This window comes from Toxotes jaculatrix, chromosome 4 (genome assembly GCF_017976425.1).
Source record: "Toxotes jaculatrix isolate fToxJac2 chromosome 4, fToxJac2.pri, whole genome shotgun sequence".
Classification (NCBI taxonomy): Eukaryota; Metazoa; Chordata; class Actinopteri; family Toxotidae; genus Toxotes; species Toxotes jaculatrix.
This window is the reverse complement of record NC_054397.1, coordinates 20,273,050-20,287,692: the sequence shown is the minus strand read 5'-3', so window position 1 is coordinate 20,287,692 and position 14,643 is coordinate 20,273,050. Positions and strand designations below refer to the sequence as shown.

At 41.6% G+C, this 14,643-nt stretch overlaps 2 protein-coding genes across 3 annotated transcripts; both read left to right on the top strand.

Annotated features, from left to right (window-relative positions):
* Positions 1–950: 950 nt before the first annotated feature.
* si:ch211-284e13.5 (uncharacterized protein LOC793850 homolog) lies at positions 951–4,403 on the top strand. The gene is made up of 3 exons (XM_041036514.1): positions 951–1,623; positions 2,079–2,414; positions 2,860–4,403. The coding sequence occupies exons 1-3, from the start codon at positions 1,056–1,058 to the stop codon at positions 3,444–3,446; spliced, it is 1,491 nt and encodes a 496-aa protein (XP_040892448.1). The 5' UTR covers positions 951–1,055; the 3' UTR covers positions 3,447–4,403.
* A 1,832-nt stretch (positions 4,404–6,235) lies between these two features.
* On the top strand, positions 6,236–13,596 carry zfyve27 (zinc finger, FYVE domain containing 27). Of its 2 annotated transcripts, XM_041036659.1 has the most exons (13): positions 6,236–6,535; positions 7,185–7,422; positions 7,556–7,626; positions 7,735–7,921; positions 8,435–8,530; positions 8,785–8,897; positions 8,994–9,112; positions 9,455–9,526; positions 9,977–9,997; positions 11,862–12,003; positions 12,162–12,208; positions 12,333–12,414; positions 12,559–13,596. In XM_041036659.1, the coding sequence occupies exons 2-13, from the start codon at positions 7,193–7,195 to the stop codon at positions 12,627–12,629; spliced, it is 1,251 nt and encodes a 416-aa protein (XP_040892593.1). In that variant the 5' UTR covers positions 6,236–6,535; positions 7,185–7,192; the 3' UTR covers positions 12,630–13,596. The 2 variants fall into 2 exon arrangements, with proteins under 2 accessions (XP_040892593.1, XP_040892594.1); XM_041036660.1 differs by lacking the exon at positions 9,977–9,997.
* The last annotated feature ends 1,047 nt before the right edge of the window (positions 13,597–14,643 follow it).

The following is a 14,643-nucleotide window of genomic DNA, read 5'->3' as shown; positions in this document are numbered from 1 at the left end:
ATATCATCATGAATCCATATTCAAATAAGGTAATGGGTGTTCCTCTTTCCCTGACTTTGTAAACTCTGACATAATTCCCAATAAACCATCAAATCTTTGAATGCTTTTGACAAGAACAGTCACAGCCTCAGACATGGACACTGAACTCATCTCGCTATATTATTTTTCCTGTACCACCTGAGGGCAACCTAATTAAAATCAGACCAATTAGCAGGTGTGTCGTCTGCTTATAAGCGCGCGTGCTCCTCAAAGCCCTCACCTGTCCTCTGTGTTGTCTCAGGTGCTGATACGGGCGGTTTTCTTTCGAATCCAAACATGTGTGGCCTGTTTGCTGGACTGCTGAGGTCTCGACGGGCTTTTGCTCCGAGGGCAGGTATAATGATTCAACAAAAAGCAAGTTACATCTATGGAAAGCCACCTAAAAATAACGTTGGCACCACGGTAAGTCTGCACACGGGGCCTGTTTTTGTTTGTTTTTCTCCCACATTTTTGTTAGTGGCTGGAAAATGTACGTTTATAGCTTAAATTGTTCTCATATTTATGAATTAAATGGTAACTGAAGTTGCTGACATGGCTGTCCTGCAGGAGTCTGTGTTCGTCCTGACTGTGCTGACCCTGGCCGTCCTCGGGCCTTCTGGTTGGATACTTGCAAACTTGGAGTATTATAAAAGCCGAGACTAATGGACGAGGCCCTGGAAACACTGTCTGTAGGCCTGCCTGTGAATGCCACAGGTCTGGTGTTATACGTGTCGTTTGAACCTTGTGGGAGTTTTCGGATGTTTTGTTCACATAATAAACGTTATAAAAAGTTAAAGTTTCTCAATTTCACTTGGTCAGCTCCATTTTTTTTGTTTATTTATTTTAATTTTTAACAAGCTGGTGCAGTTCAGCCCCTTTACCAATAGATGGCAGAACTGTCATCGGAAGTGAAACCCATCGTTGTGCTTGAAAACACGCTGCATCACCAAAAGGTGTTCATAACTGAGAAATTGTTGGTCGCAGGAAGCTTTTAGTGACAAATTCTGGCATCGAGCTAATGTGTCTTTGAATGCACCATGAAGCCGCAGCTAACCGGGACCAAGAAACACCCGTCCATGTCAAAACCAGACGGGGCTGAAGCTGCGCTGTCTTTGCAAGAGGAGCTTGTTGCAGCGATACATGGAGCATTTGAAGTGGCCGTGCAGATCGCAGTTCGAGAGGTGAAAAAACTGGTGGGTCAAACGGCAGGAGACATATACGAAGAGATGCGACGAGAGAACGAGTCCCTCAAACAAAGACTGCAGAGAGCTGAAGCTATGTTGGACTCTGCGCGCATGAAGGAAAGCGGTGGGAGCCTTGCCCCTACAAAGCGACTCTGTAATGCCTCAAAACATACAGATCAGCCGCCTCACCATAAATGCAATCAAATACGTGTCAGTCCTAAAGTGGCCGGTGTGCATAATGGTAGAGGGATCAGAGGTGATGCGCCTCCTGCCAGCCACATCCGTGCACAGCAGCCTGCTGACCCCCGAGATAAACATGAGAGCAGAAATGAAGAGCAGAGATCAGGCGATGAGAATAAGACACAGCTCGTCAGAGATGCTTCAGACCCAGCGGAAAAAAGAAATAATGGATGTATTAAAGGTATGATGCAGTTTTTATTTAGTTTAATTTTTTTTTTGTTAGTTTTCCTGCCATCAGACTAAGAATACGTGTGATACAAAGGGTAAGTATGAACAGAAACTGCATAAAACAGCTGAAATGTTCATATACATAGTGCTGACTTTTTCACACATTTTGTAGATGGGTGCAAAATGAGTGACACTTGTTAGTTTCTACTGCATGTTTTTCAGTCAGAATTGTTGAAGACCAATCACCTCTTAGTGTGCAGGTATTACTTAATATACTGATTTGTTTTAATGCCTGGGTTTTGAAAACTGAAGTGACTTATTTAAAAATAAAATGTGTCCAATTATGTGTAATTTGTAAATGAATACTTTAAATTGTTTATTTAAAGGTTCAGGACCTGGTGAATCATAGAGAAAAAGGTTCAGTGTTGCCTTGTTCAATACGTGTACCCTGTCACCTTTTTGTTACAGAGGTCACTGAAGAGATTTCGCGTGTATGTGTGGTGAAGGTGGAAAGTATTACCTGGCCATGTCAGGACTCGACAGCTCAAGACCTCCATGTGGCACCACTTCCCTGCACTGATGACAAGTCCATATTAGAGCAGGTTGCAGTGAAGCAGGAGAAGCCAGAGGAGGAGGAGAGAGATGGTTCAGCTTGCTGTTTAGAGTCGATCAAAGTGGAGGATTTTAGCGTGGGGTCTATGTCGGAGGTCCAGACCAAAATGCTGGAGGAGTGGGAACCAGAGGTTCTAGATACTCAGAGCCAAGACCCAGACACCCAGCTGTCCTGCACCAGGCTGGCAAAGGGTAAGAAAGGGGCACAATGAATGCCTGAAACAAACACAAACACACATCTGTAGCAACAAATCAAAATGGGGTTAACAAAAATACACTGTTGTGCTGGTCAAACTTCATCATCTTGAAGCATTCAGGTGCTGGTGCCAGTGTTTAGCATCTGGACTTGAAATTTTGCTGCTAAACAGCAATGTATTATCCACATTTTAAGTTCAGTCAAACCATCAAATCATTTAAAAACTTGCTTTAAATAAATAGGATGGCCAGAATGGCTAAATACAGATTTACTTTCTATAAGCATATTGCTCTAAGCTGTTCATAAAGATATGTGGCAGAAAAAGTTGGATACAAAAACTCAAACTTTGCAGCTACATAATCTGTTTTTGAATGTTATTAAGGTGTGAAGGTTTTCCAAGTTCTTTTAGTTTAACCCCTCACATTTGGTATTTTTCTATAGCTCATCCTCCAAACGTGGCTACACGCCTTCCACCACCCACAGAGCTTCCATCCCTCTCCTCTGAGTTCCCCATCTTCCAGATAGCAGAACCAGCTCCCATCCCAGAAGCCCCTCCGCAGATATATGGAGTCCACGTGCGGACCAGTCGCAACCTCAGCCACACCACTGGCAATCTCTTCGCCTGCAAGTCCTGTGGTCAGACCTTCCACTTGCCCAGCTTGCTGCGGCGGCACTGCGGCCAGTGCCCGCAGAAGCTCCAGCAGCGTTGTCAGCAGCCTGTAGCAGGAAGCAAGAGGACCAGACTGCAGCTATACCCACCCGGCTGCAGCCCCTTCCGCTGCTCAGAGTGCAACCGAGAGTTCAACCGCATGGAGAACCTCAAGACCCACCTTCGCATACACACGGGGGAGAGACCGTACACCTGCTCGGTGTGCTCCAAGTGTTTCCGTCACTCTGGTGCATTAACTAGGCACTTCCGAATCCACACCGGAGAGAAGCCTTACATCTGCGGACAGTGTGGGAAGTCGTTCAGAAACTGCGGGGGGCTTAAATTCCACCAGCGTTCACATAGCAAGCAGCTACAGTAAAGTAGAACGCCACAGTGTTAAGGTCCTCAGGACCTATATTTTTTATGCAAGATATAAACAGCTGATTTTATGCAGTGCACAATATGTTTAAATTTTATCTTTTCAGTGTTTAAAAAAATCCATTTTCGCTGGGTTTTGTATACCGTGAGTCCTGAAGCTGTCTAAAATTCTCTGGACAGACATGATATATCCCTTAATATGTATAACTGACAGCCTGTAAGGGCCTTGAGAATTCTGCTTTTTAATACTGTAAACAGAAAAAAAATTCTAGTAGTGTTTTATAGTCATTTGAAAAATCATTACATACATCCACTATAAAAATGAGCAAAGTGTGAATAACATTCCCCAGCTCTGATAAACACAAAGATCCATTATTATCAACATTTCACAGCTGGATCACGCTTACTAATACGTGACCACTCTATAACAGGGTCTATACTGTTAGGTCTTTGCTTCGAGATTGCAGGTACTGTATTCAAGAACTCTCACCCAGAAAGCTGCAATCCAGCAAGTTATTGAAACTGTCAAGTGCATCGTACTGAGGTGGTTTGTGTCAAACCACAAACTATTATGGTATTGAAACAAATTTAATTAGCTTTGTTTCGGTGGCGATGTTCTGTACATTAATGTCCTCTCATTGGTAGAAAAGGACCAAGTAGAAAGACAAAATATAGATACTGTAGCTATGTGATCACTAAGTCAGCTATTTAGCTGCATACTGTACATGTGTATGATGGCACAGTGGTACCTATTGAAATTAAGTATGTGTGGAAGCTTTCAGAGTAATTATAAATATTTTTCTTATTTTATGAAAAAAAATCACTGGCTGAGCCAGTTTGTTTCTTGTACATGGCAATCTTGATTTTTTTTTTCTAATTGTGTGTGTGCTTCATTTATTCAAATATGCATTTTTTGGACTATACCGAATGGAAAATAATGTAATCAGAGCAATAAACATATGGGAATTGCTCAGAAAGTGAACAAAGGATGAATGTTTTGTTGTTCTGTACCAGGGTACTGAATATATAACCATGGAGGCCAATAGGTTGAAGTTTTAATGCTTGATTTAATTAGATGTTGAAAGTAAATTTACTTATCTGACACCAGATCACTCTACTGTTCAGAGTCAGACAGTAACCATGTCTGAGAACTCTTTATGGTTGATTTTGAAAACAGCTGCAAAGTGCAGAGAATAAATAAAGGATACATTCTCATGAAACAGTAGAGGAAAGATGGCTGGAGACATTCAGATTACCAGTAGAGGGCATCAAAGACCATATCACATATATCATGTAACTACATAAGCCCACAAAAAGTGATATTAAACACCAGCCACAATGTTCTAAACAAAGAAATTAAGGTTAGGACACATTAATATTAAGTTCATGTACAGTTATCGGATGTCCTTTACACTTATTATGAGTAAGTGACAATAACTGATCAGTGCAAGATAACGTATGTTCAACAACAAACCAAGAACCATGTTACAGGAAATTCAGCTTCTTGAACTATGGTGCAGTTGTAGCTCACTAGAGAGAACTTTCAAACAAACTGTGGTCCCTGAAATCTGCAGTTAATCTGCAAGTTCAGTGCAGTCAGACAATGATTTACTTCTTGTTTGATCTCCAAGTAACTTTTTCCTCTCTTTTCTGCCTCACTGAAACTCAAATACAGGCACCCTAAATGTTTGCATTGGTGTTTAGTATAAGGCACATTTCTCGTGTCTGCTCAAAGGGCCCCTTGCCGCTGTATGATGGAGTGTAAATGAAGAGGTACTCATGAACTTGCTGCGGCTGCTAAACAGTTTCATTAAGGCCTAATTGACTCATTCCAGTGTCCCAGTGGAGAATCATGTCCCATCACACCCTACCTGTCTGTTGACTCAGCAGTTTGATTGGATGTGATAATAAGGAAGTAGATGCTGTGTGTGTGTGTGGTGTGTGTGTGTGTCTTTACCCACTGATACAACTAAGGATAACTGAACTTCACACTGCAATACACCATCAAAGGGTCTGTAGGTGCATATCTGTTGTATGCGTGTTTCTGTATATGTGTGTGTTTACTGCTGCTTCAGATTGCTCCATTTCCACTGATGACTGACTTCATTACTTTTCATCTCTGTTCCCTCTTTCTCTTCGCTGCTCCCTGCCCACGTGCTCTGGTGTGGAAACAAAGCTCAGCATTGTAAACTGCACACTGAAAGTAAACTGCCAGTGACTAAATCAGTACGTATTGTTTCTGTGTGGAAATGTATGACTCTCCCTCAGTCAGTGTTGGCTGCCTTGTGCCCTGTTTAATAGTCCTTAAGGAAGACACTGGTTCCTTCAGCTGAGCTGTTCTGTAACCGCCTCAGTGCTTTCAACAAGGGATTACACTGTATAGCTGTGTTATTATTAAAGCACCCCTCCACTCAAAAATGTGTTTGGCTTATTGTTACTTCACTTGGATGTTTGACCACCACTGTGCAGATTGATGTATAGTCATATAGCATGAGTAGAGTTTGACACCAGATGACTGTTTTCATGCGAGCCAGTTGTGGTCAAATATGCAACTTAATGAGAGAATTTGAAATTCAACTTTGTTCTTTTTGGGGGAAAAATATATAAAAAATATTATTCATCAATTGTCTTAAACATGTAAACATGTAAAGTTAGGACTATTTCATCTTACAGTCAGATTGACATTAGGCTCAACCTTGCAGCCAAAGATCATCCTGCTCTGTGATCAACTATCTCGGACGCGTCCCACTTTTCTGTTATCAATTACTAGGCCTGAATTGAACGCGGAAGCGGACGTTGTTAGAACAAGACGCAGCTAACAAAGCTAGCTGCGATAAGCAGCCGTCCATAAACAACATAGCTGATTTACCTAACGGGTTTCTCCTTAGACAAACGCACACTGACTTGCTTTGAGAGGTTAATGGTCGTGCAGGATCGCAGGCTGCTGTCATGTTGATCGGGCCGGTTGAATTTGGAGGCTCTTCCTTCCTCTGGGCTGATGATGTCGGTGGGACTCGCTAGTTTCGCCTGAGCTCCTCTCAGCACCGCTACTGTTTCACAAGCAGGCTGTTGTTGGACTGTCAGCTCGGGGTAAGTTACCTCCTTCATACCCGGCAGCTGATGTTAGCTGGACTGAAGTGACAGTGGTATATCTACAGTGTCCTCTTGTCAGCAAGCCAAGTTAACTTTCCTGTTTGACAGCATCCCGCAGGCCACAGCACTTTAAGTTAGTGGCGCTGATTTATTGAGATGTCGCAGGTTGAAAGTTCTCCTGTCCATGGTCACGATGAATAGTTTAATTTCACACATTGCTTCAAAGAAGAACTGTGAGGGATGGAGAAAAAAAAAAAAAACACACACACACACGTAGTTAGGGTTATTTGTGTAACGGTACTACCTCTTAGTAGTTTTTTGAATACTACATGAAGTACCAAGCTACTTTGATAGGGTCACAGTGGCATCTTGACCATAACATTGCAAAATGAATTCACCCTAGTAGTGCCCAGTTAATGCAGTGGTACGTTCAGGAGAACCTACTTGTTATTTAACAACACGTTATAAAACAACATGAAACGCTTATGCGAATGTAAATTGTCGTCTCTTTGTGGCCCTTGAACAAGACGGACAGGGTCCATACTTCAGAGTATATGTCTTTAGTGAACTGAAACATTTCAAATCAGGAAACCTTTTGCCTTTTACTGTCAATGCACCAAACACCACTTTTCTTCACTCTGAACAGGAACGACGATGCACATTACTGGAGCGTCCCAGGACCCTTCTCAGGGTACAGGGGAACGGGGGGAGCTGGTACACACATTGTCCAAAGAGACCCCCGGGTCTCCAGATGCCTCTGAGTTAGGGAGTCCACGGTGTATACCAAACTTTGACCTCCTCAACATGGTCGTGTCCTATAAGAGAATGGCTCTGTTTCTAGAACCAGTTGCAGATGCACTGGAGCTGAGCCGCTTCTTGCTCGGGTGCGTATTTGTGTGGTCTGTTTGAGCATCATATGATATAAATGCTTTTGGCCTTTAGTAGAAATGGCAAGAAGCCATACTTGCATTGGAGTATTCAGTGCCATCTGCTTTCTCTCTTTTTTTAATCTCTCAGATGGAAGATGCCCCTGTGCTCTCTGCTGGTCTGTATATTCCTTAATGTCTTCTTCTGCACTGTTAATGAAGGTGAGATGAGGCATTAGGCATTAATATTGATCCAGCTTTTGTGTGGTGTTTTAAAGGACACTTGAATAATTTATTAACGTGCTGTTGTGTCTGCCTCCCTGATGTCAGTGGGTTGGTTCTCAGTGGGTGTGGTGGCAGTGTCGGTGCCAGCTGCCTTGGGTTACCTGCAGGACAGGTGTGGGGGCAGAGCCTCAGAAGCTGAGCTCCAGAGGAAGCGCTATCACGCCGTGCACCGCAGAGACCTGCAGACTGTGCATCTCACCAAACAAGAGGCCATGCTGGAAGTAAAAGACCTGTAAGACAGGGGATGGGGTTATTTGCTGCAGGGCTGCAGCTAATGAGTGTTTACATTAGTGATTAATGTGTCGATTATCTTAATTAAATGATTAACCTTTAAGTATATAAAATATCAGAGAACATTAAAATATTAAAATGCCAGCTACAGTTTCCTGAGGCCCTCTGTGACGTCCTAAAGCATCTTGTTTTTTCTGACCAACAGTCTAAAGCAAAAAGAATAAATTAAAATTAACAAAATATATTCAATATTGTGCCAAAATCTCCAGAGGGTACCTTTAGAATTCTTTGTTTTCTTTGTTTTATAAAATAATTGTTTTATAAATTAAGAAATGTATTATTTAGTTGAAAAGTAGAATAACAGATAATGAAATCATTATTTAGTTGTCCTCTTTGGATCAGGTTTACAAACTGTATTCATGACATTTATACATGGTATTTGTTCATGGATGGGTTGAAGTGTATCTTTGTTCTTGTAATGTTTGTGTTTGGGGGTGTTACCTGTCTTCACCAGGCTGAAGCACCTGGATGACATGCTGTCCTCTGCCTGTCAGACTGCAGAAGCTATTTACAAGGTCCTGTACTGGGATAATCACACCAAGTCATCAAGGTCTGCATCTTTTTGCACACACGCACAGACAGACAGACAGACAGTATCACCTCTAGTTGAGTAATCATTACTCAGCATTAATTAGTTAGAAAACCCATTTAAACAGCTTAACTGAAATACTGTGTTATTCAGACCTAAGTCAGTTACAACATTACAGTTATGTTAAATGTAAATCTACCAGTTGTGGGAATATTGTGGCTGATCAGTCACTCACATGGCTCGAGTGTGACCTGACGTGTAATATCACCCTCCAGGTTCTATGGAGGGATGTTAATAGTGGCGTGTCTGCTCTATGTTGCTCCCGTGGGCTGGGTGCTAGCTGGGCTCAACAGCACCATCTTCCTGTGGAACAGAGACTTCTGCAGAGGTCAGTTTATCCTGTCGGAAAGAAGCAAGGGTGAACACTAACTCTCAATTAATAAGGTAAATCTGAAGTTAAGTTTTGTTTCTCGTGTACTCCCAGTTTTGTTGGACCTTAGGAAGTTCTTCCACGTGGGCCAGACCAAGGCCTCAGAGGGGTTGTGTGAGGAACAGGAACAAGGCAACTTGCTGGACAGGACCCCCACACCAACTAGTCTGGAGGTGAGAGGAAGGAGCAGAGTGGAGAAAAGTACATGCAGGGTTAAATACTGACAGATTCAGTGGTTGTGATTTACATTAAAACCAACCATGGCTGTAATCCTCTTATCCAGTTTATCCCACACTCTCAATGTACTTATCCAGTAATGTAACATAAATCCAGGCATGGGTTTTCTCCATCCATCAATGGAGCCATTTTTTTCTGTTGTGATTGTGAGCATGGGCTCAGATAAAGGTGACTTTACCTGTCCAGAGATACTGATCAAAATGTGTGGATCTGTCTATAGTATACTTGATAGCTCAGTATTTGTATATTAACAAGTGTGTGTTTGTGTTTGATGACAGGACCTGTCTCCCGGGAGTGTGGAGGAAGCGGAGGAAGCAGAGCCTGATGATGAATTTAAGGATGCCATTGAGGTAAATACTGGTATAAATCTAAATGTCCACATTTCAGTTACATCTTTTCATGTCTCACTTTGTCTTTGCCTTTATTCCTTCTTTGCAATATACAGTATGGGTCATATGTGAATTTGCTTTCTTGCAGAGTTAAATGAGAAGGCACTCTCATTTCTGAACACTAAATATGTAGCTAGAACCAGCAGCTAGTTAGCCTAGCTTAGCTTATATCACATTAGTTTCATTTGTGTAAAAACAATGTGTGGACTACATGTGGGACTGTTTCCTGGTTACTTTGTTTCTCCATTAAAAAAAAGTGGCTGGTGACTGTTGTGAACCATCTGTCTCTACGTCCTGTTTACAAATTTGAAACATCTTTGCTGAAGCTTGCCATCGCTGTTTGGGGAAAAACACAAAAACAAACTTTGTGATACTTCCTGTTTTTTTTTCTCTGCTGTCTTCTGTGATCAGGAACATTCAATTTCCCTGCAGGTGAGTGTTGCCCCCTCCGTTTAGAAGAAGCTAGTGCACTGTCACCCAGCAAACTACTGAACTACTTGACACATGAACAACAACGTCATGTGTCGTAAGCTTGTGTGAGGTGATCTTGTATTTTAGGTCCTTGCTTTGCACTTTGAAGCATGGGTTTGGGTTCATCCCTTTCTAGTCGCACTGAAAATCAGTGTTTTTGAGTAACATTGTTCTCATGTGTTGTTCTGCATCCTAATGAAAGGAAGCTCCTTTGGCCTTAGTGGTAAGTGAATTTCCCAGTGCCAACCATCCATCCTTCCATGCATTCATGTGTTTGTTCCCTTGGCATGGTAGTGATAGTTATGTGTAACACTTTAATTAACAGGCCTGTACTTGTGGTCTCCAGTAATCCCATCATACAGGGTCATTCATTTCTAGTCTGCATGGCTGGTGTTGACATACACACTGAAATCAATTCTTCCCTCCTCAAACCATTCTGACTAATGATTTGAAGTGTGTATGTTTTGATTGAAAGTATAGTCTGACCTCAGTGAAGTGTTTTGCCCAGAGGAATATTCTTTGTTTAATGATAACCTGTGGTACATCTAAGAGTTGGTGCATACTAGCATATGTGCTTTAGAGTTTCTGATTGTAGTTGTTGCCTTCTCCTTTTTGAATATCAGCTGTTCAACACACATTATGCAGAAACAGGTTATCTTTTCCCCTAAAAGTCCTTTTTGTTGAAGACAGATGGACTTCTTTAGCAAGAACAATACTCTTCTTCTTCTTTGTCCTCTTACACTGTTCTATGATGTTGAGGTTATGCCTTGTTTAGGTTCTACTAACCTGATTACCCAGCCCTAGGTCTCCAGGAGGTGGTTATAGAGGTATAAATAACACATATCTTCATAGGCTCAGCACTACAAGGATAAAATGATTCATATCGGTTGTTTTCTCAGTTGTTTATAGGGTTTGGTGTCTTTATGTTTGGCAAATAGGTTAAGTACAGCTTTCCTGTAAATGCATGTATTTTACACTTGTGTTTGTCTCCCTAGTAGTCCTACTACTTGCCATCATCCTGCTTGATTTATTTGCCAAACATCTATAAGTCAAACTGGCTGAAATCATCACAATTATATCATATATCATTCTGTTTAGCCAAACTGCTGTTTGGCTTGTGACTAACTCCAATTACTGTAGCTTAATTCAATTCAATTCTATTTATATAGCACCTTCCACAATCAAAATTGTCTCAAAGCGCTTTACAGAGACCCAGAGCCTGACCCCAGAGCAAGCACTTAAGGTGACAGTGGCAAGGAAAAACTCCCTTTTAACAGGAAGAAACCTTGAGCAGAGCCCGGCTCATATGGGGGACCCTCCTGTCGATGGCCGGGCTGGGTGAAAGGAGGAAGATAAGACAGCTAGGAATGGAGGAGATGGGGTTAGTGAACAGTTAGTGAACAGTTAGGGGATAATGTGTGCTCAGCAGATTAAAGTTATGATAGGAAACAGAGCACAGAGGCAAAAAGCTGTCATGACCGGTAATTATTTACATTACAGTCTGCAAAGAATATTAATCCAATATTTATCTGTAGCAGAATGGAACATTAAACGTGTTAGAAATGGATCATTGTAAACAATAAACAGCAGCAGGTGGGTGGAGCCAGGACCACAGAACATACAGCTCGGGAGCCAGAGATACCTGCAGAAAGGTACAGAGACAGAGAGACCAGAGAGAAACAAACACAGGACTGCGGGACAGAGAGGACACAGAGTTAATGACATGTAATAAAGGCTAATAAATTTGAGTGTGTAACTACCTTTTTCTTTGTTTGCCCCTCTACTCCCTCCTCCTTTCTTCTCTGCCCTCCTCTCTCTCCCTCAGGAGGATGATGACGGGCCTCTTGGAGCCCCGGAGTATGACACCATCTCTGAGAATGGTCTCTTGAGCCGCAACGAACCAATACGCAGCAAGGTGTCCAAACTGACAGAGAAGCTGCGTAAACGTTACCCCACCACCAGCACAGGTCAGTCTGCTGTGATTCATCCACTCACTTCGTTCCTCCTGTTATACTTCAGAGATGAAAGAGGAGTCATTCTGTTCGCCTCATATCTTAGCTCTGAACAGTTTTTATTTCATAATGCTGTTTTTTTCATAGTACTGCTTGTCTCTCTGTCTCCAAAGGCAACTGTTCGAGCTGCAATGCCGTCTTCTCAGTGCTGAAGAAAAGGGTGAGACATCTGAAAACTTGTGACAAGAAAGTGGGATATATTTAGGCATCGTGTCATCATCATTTAATTTTGCCTTACTTTTCCTTTGGCACGAGCTTCAACATGATGTCTCTCCTCATTGCAGAGGAACTGCAGTAACTGTGGCAACAGCTTCTGTTCTCGATGCTGTTCTTTTAAGGTGCTGAGATCTTTCATGGGGGCAACAGGTAAGGAGGGAAAAACGAAAAATATCAGACCCTTCTACCATTTTATTCTTTGTCAGCTGCATCATGTCGCATCAAATTATCACACCTCTTACTCATCTGTTCTCTGACTGATGATCTTTTCTCTTATTTCTGTTTGTTCTTCAGCTCCAGAGGCCCAGAGAGAGACCGTGTTTGTTTGTGCTGCCTGTAATTCTTCTCTCATCAAGGCACAATGAGATGAAATGTCGGTTTTGTCTCCCAGTGGACAGTGGGAGGTCATTCGCTGTTCGCCCCACCCCCAGCCCTTCACCAAGTTACTGAAGCCCTCACACATGCCTTGGTTTTCATGTTAAGGCGCTTAATATCTGTCAAGAGACCTCCTGCGTTGACCTCCAAGACCCCACTTTTCCAGTTACATCCCTCCTTAAATACTTGTGATGATTATGGGACTTCTACTGTAATATGTTACATATTTCCTGTTTCAACTCTCAATGAATAACTGGACCTTCTGAATCAATGAGACTTAATACAGGGCATAATGGCTCCAAAAATCAAAGGACCTTGGTTTTTTTTTTCCTTGTGCTGAGCAGAGGGACGTACAGGGTGGTGTCAGGTGAGGTGATACAAATAATCAGATTTGATGTCAGTGGTTTTGATTTTACTTGCTCTGCCTCGCCACAAAGTTGAGTACACTTGAATGTTGATATCTTCAGCCCTGTGTAGCAGCTGTACTGTAACGCTGAGAGGACTTGTCTGTACGACTGAGGCTGGCATAGTAATATTCATTTGGATAAATCTGGCGTATTTTCAGATTGGTGATGAATATGATGTTGTGAGCTGGGCAGTGTCCTCCAAACAAAACTGAATTTGGTTTGTTTGGATGAACAAAATAATGGATGTAGTACCAAAAGAAGCTCTGAATTTGGCCTTGTTTGCTGCAGTGTGTGCAGGCCAGCTATCTAAACTTCTTTCAGACTCGTTTGTGGACCTGTAGCCGGTCGGCAATGTCATATCATGTGATTAGTTCTGGGTTTGTCCAACTTTTTGAGGCCAGTGATTTTGGTTTACTTGATGTTTTAATAATTGCACCTGCTTCCACTGCAGCCCACGCTACCCTACACTCCTCCTGTGGGTATGCACATTATTTACCAGACCTCAAGTCCAGAAGTAAACTTTGATAATTTTGTGACATCAAACTGAAAATGCATGACCTGCGATGAATCCCATCACATTTCTGACAAACTCCCGGTGATGCTGTACTGGAGCGCTGTTAATGAGAACAAGTTTGGCAAACCACCCTGCTCTACTTACAAAGATCAAACTGGTGCCTCATTCTGGTTGATGCTTTTTCCTGTGTGCACATGTCACACCCTAAAAGACTTGATATCCCCACAGCCCAAGGTTTTCCTTTAACCGGATCAAAGTCAACCCAACTGGATTAAACTAATTTGAACAGACATAGAAACCAACTGAAAATGTCATCAGAGCCTCACACTCTTGCAAGCAGGACTTAAAAGAATTAATGTGGAGGCATTATAGCTCAAAAGGTGGATCTTGATGGCAAAGTTGTTTTAATCATGATTCAGACACAGATGATTGTAATTGTTTGCTTTGCTTTTATTGTAATCATATATACACTGTTACTGTAAATTGTTCCACTATATCTAATATATTTAATTTAAAACTCCAGAAACTGCAAGTTATTATTTGACCTAATGATGAATTCTGTATATATTGCCCCTTATTTTATGGTTGAAACATGCCACTATTGAAATAAACTCTGTAATGATTTGATTAATTTAAAGTCACAAGTGGTGAGTATGTTCTTTTTGAGTCTTTGCCTCAGAAGTATGGAAGCAATGAAAGGCCATAATAAATTGAATTTATGAGCAACTGAATGCCTAATTGTAAAATTTAACCACTACTGCTAGCTTGATATTGAAATACGGTGTGATTAATAGCCTTGTGATATTTTACTTCGAAAAAAAAATTTAAACTTTTGTTTCTGCTAGAAGGTAAGAATGTAAAAGTAAAAAAATACCTGTTTTAAGTTTTTGAAATTACCTGCTGGAAATATCAAAAACAGGAATCCAAACCACATAAACTGTAGAAGTAACATATTTTACGTTTATACACTACTTCCGTATCAACAGTAAGTTTATGGCAGTGATTATATTTCAGTTTCTGTAGGTATTGATATGCTTGTAAGACTCATATCCTTAAAGCTGCTCTTTTAAATCTTCTTATATT

Bases quoted from the DNA above. Each gene is read 5' to 3' on its own strand.
- si:ch211-284e13.5 (XM_041036514.1), top strand. From the start codon at position 1,056: ATGAAGCCGCAGCTAACCGGGACCAAGAAACACCCGTCCATGTCAAAA. The intron at 1,624-2,078 runs GTATGATGCAGT...TTTTTGTTACAG, and splicing joins AAATAATGGATGTATTAAAG to AGGTCACTGAAGAGATTTCG. The intron at 2,415-2,859 runs GTAAGAAAGGGG...ATTTTTCTATAG, and splicing joins CTGCACCAGGCTGGCAAAGG to CTCATCCTCCAAACGTGGCT.
- zfyve27 (XM_041036659.1), top strand. From the start codon at position 7,193: ATGCACATTACTGGAGCGTCCCAGGACCCTTCTCAGGGTACAGGGGAA. The intron at 7,922-8,434 runs GTAAGACAGGGG...TGTCTTCACCAG, and splicing joins ATGCTGGAAGTAAAAGACCT to GCTGAAGCACCTGGATGACA. The intron at 9,527-9,976 runs GTAAATACTGGT...TTCTGTGATCAG, and splicing joins AATTTAAGGATGCCATTGAG to GAACATTCAATTTCCCTGCA.